The following is a 13,862-nucleotide window of genomic DNA, read 5'->3' on the forward strand; positions in this document are numbered from 1 at the left end:
TCAGGATATTCTCCATAGCCCTTGTTTAGTCGCTAAGTTGTGTCTCACTCTTTGTGACCCTGTGGACTGTAGCCCACCAGGCTCCTCTGTCCATGGGATTCTCCAGGCAAGAATACTGGAGTGGGTTGCCATAGCCCTTGAGGAGGAATTAAGTCCTGGACTTTGCTTAATGGCTAAGCTATTACTGTATTTACTTGTTTGACTGTTTCCCTTTCTTCTGTATTTTCTCACTTCTCTGATTAAATGTACTCTTTGGAAGTGCGGGAAAGCTTAGGAGGCTAAAGCTTTTTTACAGACAAGAGGCAGGCGGAGGACATGGGGGTTGGGGGAAGCCTGTTTTGGGGAGGCCCCATAGGGTCCTGCTCAGTTTCATCAGGACACTGGCAAGGCTGTTGACTCCTGCCTGCCCCAGGACATGGTTGACCATATTTTTCCTGATTTATTTGAACTGCAGCCCTATAAACAAACCTTCATCAAAACTCCAACATGCGTCCTCCTAACTCATCCACTCCTGCATCTATGCTTTCCACAAACACGGACCCTGCTGGGAGATGAGCGCGCTCATAGCCCTGACCTGGAGCAACTCTATCTCATCTCCCTCGTTCTACATGTTTTCTCTCAGCAGCCCCACCGTGCTTTTAAGAAATTAGGAGACGAAGGAGGAGTGATGACTCTCTAAGTCGCTCAGTCTAAGCCCAACTTGTTAGATCCGATCCAAACCATGTGTGTTGAGGCACGTGCGTTTTGGTGACCTTCAGGAGGCCATTCTGAGAATCAGCACAGTTGCCCAGGAAACAGTCACTGTTTTGGATGCTTCCATTAAGCAAGGCTCAGACCCGAGTCATCCACAAGCACTCAGGTTTTGCGGGTAACACACCTGTCTCATCTGCGCTGTCTTGGCTACTTCTTCCGTCACACTCAGGACCAGGATCTCACCTGCTGCTTAGCGGCTCAGGCTTCAGCACGTGCAGCACCACCCGGCGCTTTGTCATCAACAAGGATCCCGAGCCCCGACACTTGCATACGGAATCTCAGTCCTGCTGTGGGCCTGGTCACGGCTCGTTAGCTCCAAACTCCCTTCATGCACATTGCTGCTGGAAGTCAGACCCAGAGAGGCAAGGGCAATGACCCCTTAATTCCCGATTGCGCTTTTAATATTTCATCTAATGTATCTTAAATATCTTTACTAAGACAATCTTCTCAAAAATCCCCAACAGCTCCTTATTGTCTAGTGAATTAAGTAAAATGTTTATCTGACTTTTTGAGATTTCCAAAAATGTAAACCTAGTTAAAATTTTAATTTGTTCACTCCTAACCTACACAAAGGGCTTCCCTGGTGGCTCAGAGGTTAAAGCGTCTGCCTCCAGTGCAGGAGACCTGGGTTCGATCCCTGAGTCGGGAAGATCCCCTGGAGAAGGAAATGGTAACCCACTCCAGTATTCTTGCCTGGAGAATCCCATGGACAGAGAAGCCTGGTAGGCTACAGTCCACCGGGTCGCAAAGAGTTGGACACAACTGAGCGACTTCACTTTCACTTTCAATCCACACAAAACATATACATGGGTTATCTCACGTTTTTTTAATACACATTATCCTGTTTGCCTCTAGCTTTGCTCGTTCTAGTCCCTCTTGTTAAATTCTTGTCAGTGCTACAAGTCTATCTCAAATGTTTCCTCTTCCTTAAAAGGAATGTCCTGCCTACATTTTCATCTAAGAGTTTTAGTTTCAGGTTTACATCTAAGTCTTTAATCCATTTTGAGTTTATTTTTGTATACAGTGTTAGAAAGTAGTCTGGTTGGATCCTTTTGCATGCAGCTGAAGAGTTTTCCTTACGAACAAAGCTAGTGGAGGTGATGGAATTCCAGTTGAGCTATTTCAAATCCTAAAAGATGATGCTGTGAAAGTGCTGCACTCAATATGTCACACATTTGGAAAACTCAGCAGTGGCCACAGGACCGGAAAAGGTCAGTTTTCATTCCAATCACAAAGAAAGGCAATGCCAAAGAATGCTCAAACTGCTGCACAATTGCACTCATCTCACACGCTAGTAAAGTAATGCTTAAAATTCTCCAAGCCAAGCTTCAGCAATATGTGAACCATGAACTTCCAAGTGTTCAAGCTGGTTTTAGAAAAGGCAGAGGAACCAGAGATCAAATTGCCAACATCCACTGGATCATCAAAAGAGCAAGAGAGTTCCAGAAAAACATCTATTTCTGCTTTATTGACTATGCCAAAGCCTTTGACTGTGTGGATCACAATAAGCTGTGGAAGATGCTGAAAGAGATGGGAATACCAGACCACCTGACCTGCCTCTTGAGAAATCTGTATGCAGGTCAGGAAGCAACAGTCAGAACTGGACATGGAACAACAGATTGGTTCCAAATAGGAAAAGGAGTATGTCAAGGCTATATCTTATCACCCCGCTTATTTAACTTCTATGCAGAGTACATCATGAGAAATGCTGGGCTGGAAGAAGCACAAGCTGGAATCAAGATTACTGGGAGAAATATCAATAACCTCAGATATGCAGATGACACTACCCTTACGGCAGAAAGTGAAGACGAACTAAAAAGCCTCTTAATGAAAGTGAAAGAGGAGAGTGAAAAAGTTGGCTTAAAGCTCAACATTCAGGAAACTAAGATCATGGTATCTGGTCCCATCACTTCATGGGAAATAGATGGGGAAACAGTGGAAACAGTGTCAAACTTTATATTTTGGGGCTCCAAAATCACTGCAGATGGTGATTACAGCCATGAAATTAAAAGACGCTTACTCCTTGGAAGAAAAGTTATGACCAACTTAGACAGCATATTAAAAAGCAGAGACATTACTTTGTCAACAAAGGTCTGTCTAGTCAAGGCTATGGTTTTTCCAGTGGTCATGTATGGATGTGAAAGTTGGACTATAAAGAAAGCTGAATGCCAAAGAATTGATGCTTTTGAACTGTGGTGTTGGAGAAGACTCATGAGAGTCCCTTGGACTGCAAGGAGATCCAACCAGTCCATCCTAAAGGAGATCAGTCCTGAGTGTTCATTGGAAGGACTGATGCTGAAGCTGAAACTTCAATACTTTGGCCACCTGATGTGAAGAGCTGACTCATTAGAAAAGACTCTGATGCTGGGAAAGATTGAGGGCAGGAGGAGAAGGGGATGATAGAGGATGAGATGGCTGGATGGCATCACTGACTCAATGGACATGAGTTTGAGTAAACTCCGGGAGTTGGTGATGGACAGGGAGGCCTGGCGTGCTGCAGTTCATGGGGTCACAAAGAGTCGGGCACGACTGAGTGACTGAACTGAACTGAAGAGTTTTCCCAGCACCGTTTATTGAAGAGACCGTCTTCCTCGTTGTATGTTCTTGCCTCCTTTGTTGTCGATTAACCAACCATCATAGTTGAGTTCATTTTTGGACTCTGTTCTGTTCCGTTGATCTCTGCGTCTGTTTTCATGTTAGTACCATACTGTTTTGGTGGCTGTAGCTTTGAGCTATAGTCTGAAGTCATAAAGCCCGATACCTCCAGCTCTGTTCTTCTTTCTCAAGATTGTGTTCTGCTGTTTGGGTCTTTAGTGTCTCCACACAATTTTTAGAATTGTGTGTTCTAGTTCTGTGAAAAATGATGCTGGCATTTTGATAAGGATTGCATTGAATCTGTAAAGCTACAGATATAGTCATTGGGTAGTACAATCACTTTAACAATATTAACTCTTCAAATCCGTGAGCATGATGTATTTTCCCCCTCCATATCATCTTCAATTCCTTCTATCAGTTTCTTTCATTGCAGTTTTCTGAGTATAGGTCTTACACCTCCTTGATTAGAGTCATTCCTCAGTATTTTATTCCTTTGATACAATTGTGAATGAGATCATTTTCTTAGTTTCTCTTTCTGATAGCCCATTGTTAGTGTATAGAAAAGCAACAGAGTTCTATGTATTAATTTTGTATCCTGCAACAGATTTCTATGTATTAATTTTGTATCCTGCTACTTTACTGAATTTACTTATTAGCTTTTTGGTGACATCTTAAGGATTTTCTTAAGAAAATGGCATGGTATGGTAGGACAAGGTGTCACGTCATCTGCAAACAGTGGCAGTTTTACTTCTTCCCTTCCAGCCTGGATTTCTTTGATTTCTTTCTGTCTGAGTACTGTGACTAGGATTCCCAATACTATACCGAACAAAAGTGGCAAGAGTGGACATCCTTGTCTTATTTTTCTGACCTTAGAGGAAATGCTTTCAGTTTTTCACCATTAATTATAATGTTTACTGTGGGCTTGTCATATGTGGCCTTCATTATATGGAGGTCTATTCCCTCTATACCCACTTTGTTGAGAGTTTTTATCATGAAAGTATGTTGAATTTTGTCAACAGTTTTTCCTGCATCTATTGAGATGATTTTTACTCTTCAATTCATTAATGATTTTTATTCTTCATTTTGTTAATGATTTCCATTCTTCAATGTGTTAACGTGGTATATCACATTGATTGATTTGTGGATATCTTTGTATCCCTGGGATAAACCTCACCTGATCATGAGCTTTCAATGTATTTTTGAATTCACTTTGCTAATATTCTGCTGGGTATTTTTACATCTCTATTCATCAATGATATTGACCTAAGATTTTCTTTCTTTTTTTTTTTTGTAAAGTTTTTGTGTGGTTTTAGTATCAGGGTGATGCTGGCCTCATAGAGAGAGTTTAGAAGCATTTCCTCCTCTTTGATTTTTTGGAATAGTTTGAGTAGGATAGGTATTAACTCTTCTTTAAATGTTTGGGGACTTCCCTGGTGAGCCGGTGGTTGAGAATCCGCCTCAGGGATGTGGGTTTGATCCCTGGTCAGGGAACCATTAATAAGCTCCCACATGCTGCAGGGCAACAAGCCCCCAAGCTGCAACCACTGAGCTGCAACCGCTGCAGTGCCCACGGGCCACGACCAGAGAAAGCCCACATACAGCAGGGAAGACCCAGCACAACCTAAAAAAGGAGTTTGGTGGAATACAGCTGTGAAGCCATCTGGTCCTGGACTCCTGCTTGAGGGAATTTTTTTAAAATTATTGATTCAATTTCATTACTGATTGCCCCAGTCTCCCTCCCACAGTGGTCAGTCCCAGCTGCCCCAGGCCAGAGGTGCTTTATTTCCGTCTCTCTCTCTGGATGGTATTCTCTGGAAGCTGAAGATTCCTGGAAGTTATGAATAGCTTCGCCCTGAAGGGCATGGTTTATGGTCACGGTTCACAGGAACTTGGGAGACCCTGCAGCTCAGACGTCCCGAGGTTGGTGGCACCCAGATTTCCTAAGCTCGCTGGGGAAGGGGGCGCTTGTTTCTCCCTGGCTGACCTCCCTCCGCCCTGCATCACCCAGTTCTGAGAGCAGAGCGGTGCTGGGGGGCACAGCCTCTCGCATCTGACGCCGGTGTCCAAACCACCCGTGCTGGTGTTCGGGGGGCTACCTATGGGGAAGGGCTCCTCACTGCAGGGGTGCCCCCCGTCCCCTCTGAGATCAGAAGTCCCAGTCCGGACATCGAACAGGCCAAGCTCCCTCCAGAGGCTCCAGGAAGGGATCCTTGCCCCCCGCCGCCGCCTCCAGCTCCTGGTGCCGCACCCTTGAGCCTGATCTTGTAGACGCCTCAGTCTAGTCTCTGCCTCCGTGTTCACATGCCTTCTCCCCATGTCCCCTCCATGTCCCCGTTTTCTCTCACAAGGACACCGGACAGTAGATTAGCCCCTGTTCCAGCCTCACCTGAGCAGCTCACATCTGTAAAGACCTAGATTCCAAACAAGATTCCAACCTGAAGTTCCTGGTGGATGTGAGTTTTGGGGCAACATCCTTCAACCCCATCACAGCTTGCAGTTCATCACAAAACATGGAACCTGGGGTTTATCATAAAACCTAGGTTCTTCATGAAACACTGAGCTTCGAGGCTTGTTGCAAGAATTAAAGGTGCTAATACAGATCAAGGCAAGGACTGAAGCTGGCCAAGCCTACTCTTTCCATCACAGGAAAGGGGGATCTGGGGGCGGCTGGGGGTCTGCTCCCGTGAGTGAGCTCTTTTCTGCTACAGTCACCAACAGTCTCTCCGGGAAGGAAACCAGAGGCCAGAGAGCAAGCCAGAGCTAGTTTAGGAGACCCCTGAACCTCCAACCAAGATGCTGACCAGGCCAGCGGGCCCCCTGGAAAGACCCTACAGTTCAGGGGGGAAGAGGGGCTGACCCGCCAGGTCCCTGCTATCAGGAGACATCCCCGCTATCAGGAGATTCCCCCACCTTGCTCCCGTTCCCCTACCCCAATACGCCCACCCCACCCCTGTGATGAGTGGTTTAGTCACTTAGAATGTCAACTGAAGGCTTTTGCACCCTCTTTGCCAGAGGCACAAGGCACCCACAGCCCGCTGGGTACCAACGCCCATGTGGATTCAGCCAGGAGGCCTGTCCTGCACCCTCCCTGCTCGGGCCCCTTCTGTACTCAGCAACACACCCAGCACCAGCATTCCCACTGCTCCTGAGGTCTGCAGGCAGCTCGCTGTAGCCTGAGCGGTGTGGAGGGAAGTGTCCTGGGAGACTTAAAATGTGGGAGGTGGGAGGTGGGAGGTTGGGCCCTGTGGGCCTGCCCATCCCGCGTGCCTGCATGGAGCCCCAGTGCTGCTCAGCCGTGCCCCCGCCGCAGGGGTCAGGTCACTTTCCCGTCCTGGGGGTTATTATGACCGTTGTCATTTTCATTGCCATTTTTGCTACCCTAACTGGGCAGCAGGTGCTTGCAGAGCCCTCGATACCGACCAGGTCCCCCCTCGGAGCTCCACCTGAACCCCGTGTCACCCTTGCCCCAGCCTGCAGAGGATGGGGTCACTGCAGAGATCCCTTCACCCAAGGCCACGGTCACATGGTTTGGAGGAGCTGGTGCCCAAGGCAGAGGCCACCCTCCAGGACACACCTGTCCCCAGTGCTGGCTCTGACCTGCCCTTGTCTAAGAGGCTGACCCCGGAAGTGTTCCTGGCACTGGCAGCCAGCCTGACCCAGAGTCCAGACACCCACCTGTGCCCCCACTTCTGGGGTCTACCAGGAACCGTCTAGGCCCAGAGGGGGACTTCCTGCTTGGCCCCGGATGGAAGAAGGCCTCCTATTGTCCTCGTAGAGGAAGCCACCCCGGGGCCCGGGGATGAGCCAAGTAGGATTCCGGGAACCTCGTGGCTGGGGGCCCGGCCCGGGCTGGCTGGCTGGCACGCCTCCTGTATAAGGCCCCGAGCCCGCTGTCTCAGCCCTCCACTCCCTGCAGAGCTCAGAAGCACGACCCCAGCTGCAGCCATGAAGTGCCTCCTGCTTGCCCTGGGCCTGGCCCTCGCCTGTGGCATCCAGGCCATCATCGTCACCCAGACCATGAAAGGCCTGGACATCCAGAAGGTTCGAGGGTGGCCGGGTGGGTGGTAGGTTGCAGGGCGGGCAGGGGAGCTGGGCCTCAGAGACCAAGAGAGGCTGTGACGTCGGGTTCGCATCAGTCAGCTAGGGCCGCCTGACAAATCCCCCGCTGGGGCAGCTTGGACCAGGCGTTCACTGCCTTGCATTCTGGAGGCTGGAAGCCCAAGATCCAGGTGTCGGCCAGGCTGGCTTCTCCTGCGGCCGCTCTCCGCGGAGCAGACGGCCGTCTTCTCCATGTCCTCTGCGAGCCCTGATTTCCTCTTCCTGTGAGGCCACCAGGCCTGCTGGAAACACGCCTGCCTGCACAGCCTCACACGACCTTTGTCATCTCTTTAAAGGCCGTGTCTCCAGAGTCATGTGTTGAAGTTCTGGGGGTTAGTGGGACACAGTTCAGCCCCTAAAAGAGTCTCTCTGCCCCTCAAATTTTCCCCACCTCCAGCCATGTCTCCCCAAGATCCAAATGTTGCCACGTGTGGGGGGGCTCATCTGGGTCCCTCTTTGGGCTCAGAGTGAGTCTGGGGAGAGCATTCCCCAGGGTGCAGAGTTGGGGGGAGTATCTCAGGGCTGCCCAGGCCGGGGTGGGACAGAGAGCCCACTGTGGGGCTGGGGGCCCCTTCCCACCCCCGGAGTGCAACTCAAGGTCCCTCTCCAGGTGGCGGGGACTTGGTACTCCTTGGCTATGGCGGCCAGCGACATCTCCCTGCTGGACGCCCAGAGTGCCCCCCTGAGAGTGTACGTGGAGGAGCTGAAGCCCACCCCCGAGGGCAACCTGGAGATCCTGCTGCAGAAATGGTGGGCGTCCCTCCCCAACATGGAACCCCCACTCCCCAGGGCTGTGGACCCCCCGGGGGGTGGGGTGCAGGAGGGACCAGGGCCCCAGGGCTGGGGAAGAGGGCTCAGAGTTTACTGGTACCCGGCGCTCCACCCAAGGCTGCCCACCCAGGGCTTTTTTTTTTTTTTTAACTTTTATTAATTTGATGCTTCAGAACATCATCAAACAAATGAACATAAAACATCATTTTTGTTTACTTGGAAGGGGAGATAAAATCCACTGAAGTGGAAATGCATAGGAAAGATACATACGATGAGGCAGGTATTCTGAATTCCCTGTTAGTCTGAGGATTACAAGTGCATTTGAGCAACAGAGAGACATTTTCATCATTTCTAGTATGAACACCTCAGTATCTAAAATGAACAAGATGTCCTGGAAACGAAGCAGTGTGGGGATAGGCCCGTGTGAAGGCTGCTGGGAGGCAGCAGACCTGGGTCTTTGGGGCTCAGGCAGTTCCCACTACCAGCCCTGTCCACCCTCAGACGGGGGTCAGGGTGCAGGAGAGAGCTGGGTGGGTGTGGGGGGCAGAGATGGGGACCTGAACCCCAGGGCTGCCTTTTGGGGGTGCCTGTGTGTGGTCAAGGCTCTCCCTGACCTTTTCTCTCTGGCTTCATTTGACTTCTCCTGGCCCATCCACCCAGTCCCCTGTGGCCTGAGAGGTGACAGTGAGTGCAGCCGAGGCTAGTTGGCCAGCTGGCCCCTATGCCCACGCCACCCCCCTCCAGCCCCTCCTGGGGCCAGCTTCTGCCCCTGGCCCTCAGTTCATCCTGATGAAAATGGTCCATGCCAGTGGCTCAGAAAGCAGCTGTCTTTCAGGGAGAACGGTGAGTGTGCTCAGAAGAAGATTATTGCAGAAAAAACCAAGATCCCTGCGGTGTTCAAGATCGATGGTGAGTGCCGGGTCCCTGGGGGACACCTACCACCCCTGCCCCCGGGGACTGTGGGCAGGTTCAGGGGGCTGGCGTCGGGCCCTGGGATGCTAAGGGGCTGGTGGTGATGAAGACACTGCCTTGACACCTGCTTCACTTGCCTCCCTGCCACCTGCCTGGGGCCTTGGGGCCGGTGGCCATGGGCAGGTCCCGGCTGGGCGGGGCTAACCCACCAGGGTGACACCCGAGCTCTCTTTGCCGGGGGGCGGGCGGTGCTCTGGGCCCTCAGGCTGAGCTCAGGAGGTACCTGTGCCCTCCCAGGGGTAACCGAGAGCCGTTGCCCACTCCAGGGGCCCAGGTGCCCCACGACCCCAGCCCGCTCCACAGCTCCTTCATCTCCTGGAGACAAACTCTGTCCGCCCTCGCTCATTCACTTGTTCGTCCTAAATCCGAGATGAGAAAGCTTCGAGGGGGGGTTGGGGTTCCATCAGGGCTGCCCTTCCGCCGGGCAGCCTGGGCCACATCTGCCCTTGGCCCCCTCAGGACTCACTCTGACTGGAGGCCCTGCACTGACTGATGCCAGGGTGCCCAGCCCAGGGTCTCTGGCGCCATCCAGCTGCACTGGGTTTGGGTGCTGGTCCTGCCCCCAAGCTTCCCGGACACCACAGGGCAGCCGGGGCTGCCCACTGGCCTCGGTCAGGGTGAGCCCCAGCTGCCCCTGCTCAGGGCTGCCCCCCCACAATGCCCCCATCCTCAGGACGCACCCCCCTTCCCTTGCTGGGCAGTGTCCAGCCCCACCCGAGATCAGGGGGAAGCTTCTTGACCACTCCGGTCCCTGGGAGAGGGGGCCTCAGACTGAGTGGTGAGTGTTCCCAAGTCCAGGAGATGGTGGAGGGTCCCTGGCGGATCCAGAGTTGACAGTGAGGGCTTCCTGGGCCCCGTGCGCCTGGCAGTGGCAGCAGGGAAGAGGAAGCACCATTTCGGGGGTGGGGGATGCCAGAGGCGCTCCCCACCCCGTCTTCGCCGGGTGGTGACCCCGGGGGAGCCGCGCTGGTCGTGGAGGGTGCTGGGGGCTGACCAGCAACCCCCTCCCCCGCCGTTGGAACTCACTTTCCTCCCGTCTTGATCGCTTCCAGCCTTGAACGAGAACAAAGTCCTTGTGCTGGACACCGACTACAAAAAGTACCTGCTCTTCTGCATGGAAAACAGTGCTGAGCCCGAGCAAAGCCTGGCCTGCCAGTGCCTGGGTGGGTGCCAACCCTGGCTGCCCAGGGAGACCAGCTGTGTGGTCCTTGCTGCAACAGGGGGTGGGGGTGGGAGCAGGGAGCTTGATCCCCAGGAGGAGGAGGGGTGGGGGGTCCCCGAGTCCCGCCAGGAGACAGCGGTCCCATACCGGGAGCCAGTCTGCTGCGGGCCTGTGGGTGGCTGGGGATGGGGGCCAGACACACAGGCTGGGAGACGGGTGGGCTGCAGAACTGTGACTGGTGTGACCATCGCGATGGGGCCGGCGGTCACTGAATCTAACAGCCGTTGTTACCGGGGAGTTTCAATTATTTCCCAAAATAAGAACTCAGGTACAAAGCCATCTTTAAACTATCACGTCCTGAAAACAAATGGCAGGTGACATTTTCTGTGCCGTAGCAGTCCCACTGGGCGTTTTCAGGGCCCCTGTGCCAGGGGGGCGTGGGCATCGGCGAGTGGAGGCTCCCAGCTTTGTCAGCCGGCCCAGGGGGAGGAAGGGACCCAGACAGCCAGAGGTGGGGGGCAGGCTTTCCCTCTGTGACCTGCAGACCCACTGCACTGCCCTGGGAGGAAGGGAAGGGAACTGGGCCAAGGGGAAAGGGCAGGTGCTCTGGAGGGCAAGGGCAGACATGCAGACCACCCTGGGGAGCAGGGACTGACCCCCGTCCCTGCTCCACAGTCAGGACCCCAGAGGTGGACAAGGAGGCCCTGGAGAAATTCGACAAAGCCCTCAAGGCCCTGCCCATGCACATCCGGCTCGCCTTCAACCCGACCCAGCTGGAGGGTGAGCACCCAGGCCCCGCCCCTTCCCCAGGGCAGGAGGCTACCCGGCCCAGGACCTCCTCCTCCCATGGTGACCCCCAGCTCCCCAGGCCTCCCAGGAGGAGGGGGTGGGGTGCAGCACCCCGTGGGGGCCCCCTCCCCACCCCCTGCCAGGCCCCTCTTCCTGAGGTGTCCAGTCCCACCCTGACCCCCCATGACTCTCCCTCCCCCAGTGCCACGTCTAGGTGAGCCCCTGCCGGCGCCTCTGTGGTAAGCTGCCCGCTCTGCCCCACGTCCTGGGCACACACATGGGGTAGGGGGTCTTGGTGGGGCCTGGGACCCCACATTAGGCCCTGGGGTCCCCCTGTGAGAATGGCTGGAAGCTGGGGTCCTTCCTGGCGACTGCAGAGCCGACTGGCCGCGTGCCCACTCTTGTGGGGTGACCTGTGTCCTGGCCTCACTCACACGCTGACCTCTTCCAGCTCCTTCCGGGCAGAGCTAAGGGCCAAGGTGGAGGCCTAGGAAGTGGGTACCTAAGGGGGAGGGTAGGGGGGTCCTTCTCCCGAGGAGGGGCTGTCCTGAACCCCCAGCCACGGAGAGGCTGGCAAGGATCTGGCAGGTGCCCCAGGAATCACAGGGGGGGCCCATGTCCATTTCAGGGCCCGGGAGCCTTGGCCCCTCTGGGGACAGACGACGTCACCCCCGCCTCCCCCATCAGGGGGACCAGGAGGGACCGGGACCACGGTCACCTCTCCTGGGACCCAGGCCCCTCCAGGCCCCTCCTGTGGCCTCCTGCTCGGGGCCGCTCCTCCTTCAGCAATAAAGGCATAAACCTGTGCTCTCCCTTCTGAGTCTTTCCTGGACAACGGGCAGGGGGTGGAGAAGGCCCGGCACAGGGTGGGGAGTGGTCTGGCTCAGAGGATGACAGCGGGGCTGGGATCCAGGGCGTCTGCATCACAGTCTTGTGACATCTGGGGGCCCACACACATCACTGTGGCTCTTTGAAACTTTCAGGAACCAGGGAGGGACTCAGCAGAGATATCTGCCAGTTAACTTGGAGTGTTCAGTCAACACCCAAACTCGACAAAGGACAGAAAGTGGAAAATGGCTGTCTCTTAGTCTAATAAATATTGATATGAAAACTCAAGTTGCTCATGGATCAAATTATGCCCTTTTATGAATCCAGCCACTACTGTCGGTATCAAACTTCATGTACCCAAAACGCACTGATCTTTTCTGTGCTAAAATGAAATAAAGAGATTTCCCCAAGATAGAGGAGCTGGGCAAAAGAGGTCACGGTTGGAAGGAGACTTGTTCTGCACACACAGCAAGGAGATCCAACCAGTCCATCCTAAAGGAGATCAGTCCTGGGTGTTCATTGGAGGGACTGATGTTGAAGCTGAAACTCCAATGCTTTGGCCACCTGATGTGAAGAGCTGCCTCATTTGAAAAGACCCTGATGCTGGGAAAGATTGAGGGCAGGAGGAGAAGGGGACGACAGAGGATGAGATGGTTGGATGGCATCACTGACACAATGGACATGGGTTTGGGTGGACTCCGGGAGTTGGTGATGGACAGGGAAGCCTGGCGTGCTGCGGTTCATGGGGTCACAAAGACTGAGCGACTGAACTGAACTGAACTGAATGGAAAAGAGGTATACAGCAAAGTGGGGATTTTTTAAATGATAAGAATAATTTGCACATAGCATAGTGTGTACTCATATTTATATGCGTACCTGAATGCTCAGTCACTCAGTCGTACCTGACTCTGTGACCTATGGACCATAGCCCTCCAGGTTCCTTCTGTCCCCAGAATTCTCCAGGCAAGAATACTGGAGTGGGTAGCCATTTCCTCCTCCAGGGGATCCTCCCGACCCAGGGATTGAACCGGCATCTCCTGCATTGGCAGGTGGATTCTTTACCACTGTGCCACCAGGGAAGCCTGTGTTACTGTCTATGTCCCACTTAATTACCAAAGCTGCTCCAAGAAAAAGCCCCTATGCCTCTGAGCTTCCCGGCCTGCAGAGTTGTGGGGGTAGACTGTGACCTGGGAACACCCTCCCGCTTCAGGACTCCCGGGCCACATGACCCACACTCCTGCAGACAGCCGGGTAGTTCTGCTCTTCACGGCTCATTATCTTTAAGAAAACTGAGGTCTATTTTGTGACTTCGCTGCCGTAACTTCTGAACATCCAGAGCGATGGACGGCCTCCTCCCCAGGCCTCAGGGGCTTCAGGGAGCCAGCCTTCACCTACGAGTCACCAGACACACGGGGGTGGCCCCGCCTCCAGGGTGCTCACAGTCTTCCCATCGTCCTGATCAAAGAGCGAGATCAATGACTTCTTAGGAGCAAGCAGACACCCACAGGACACTGAGGTTCACCAGACTGAGCCGTCCTTTTGAACCTAAAGACACACAGCTCTCGAAGGTTTTCTCTTTAATCTGGATTTAAGGCCTATTTGCCCCTCAAGAGGGAAGACACACCTGCGTGTCCCCAGGACAGCCACTCAGTGGCATCCAAGGCCACTTAGTATTATCTGACCGCACCCTGGAATCAATCGGTCCAAACTGGACAAAAATCTTGGTGGGAAGTTTCATCCCAGAGGCTCAACCATCCTGCTTTGACCACCCTGCATCTTTTTTTCTTTTATGTGTATGTATGTATATATATATATATTTTTTTTTTTTTCATTTTTTGGCTGTGCTGGCTGTTCGTTGCAGTTCGGCACGCAGGCTTTCTCTCTAGTTGCAGTA

At 53.3% G+C, this 13,862-nt stretch overlaps 1 protein-coding gene across 4 annotated transcripts; it reads left to right on the forward strand.

Annotated features, from left to right (window-relative positions):
* On the forward strand, positions 7,078-12,209 carry PAEP (progestagen-associated endometrial protein). 4 transcript variants are annotated; one of them, XM_018054687.1, is made up of 7 exons: positions 7,078-7,389; positions 8,057-8,196; positions 9,053-9,126; positions 10,242-10,352; positions 11,027-11,132; positions 11,339-11,379; positions 12,124-12,209. In XM_018054687.1, exons 1-6 carry the CDS (start codon positions 7,294-7,296, stop codon positions 11,352-11,354), a joined length of 543 nt encoding a protein of 180 aa, XP_017910176.1. In that variant the 5' UTR covers positions 7,078-7,293; the 3' UTR covers positions 11,355-11,379; positions 12,124-12,209.

The sequence above is a fragment of the Capra hircus genome, chromosome 11, assembly GCF_001704415.2.
Source record: "Capra hircus breed San Clemente chromosome 11, ASM170441v1, whole genome shotgun sequence".
NCBI classification, from domain to species: Eukaryota; Metazoa; Chordata; class Mammalia; order Artiodactyla; family Bovidae; genus Capra; species Capra hircus.

Bases quoted from the DNA above. Each gene is read 5' to 3' on its own strand.
- PAEP (XM_018054687.1), top strand. From the start codon at position 7,294: ATGAAGTGCCTCCTGCTTGCCCTGGGCCTGGCCCTCGCCTGTGGCATC. The intron at 7,390-8,056 runs GTTCGAGGGTGG...GTCCCTCTCCAG, and splicing joins AAGGCCTGGACATCCAGAAG to GTGGCGGGGACTTGGTACTC. The intron at 10,353-11,026 runs GTGGGTGCCAAC...CCTGCTCCACAG, and splicing joins CCTGGCCTGCCAGTGCCTGG to TCAGGACCCCAGAGGTGGAC.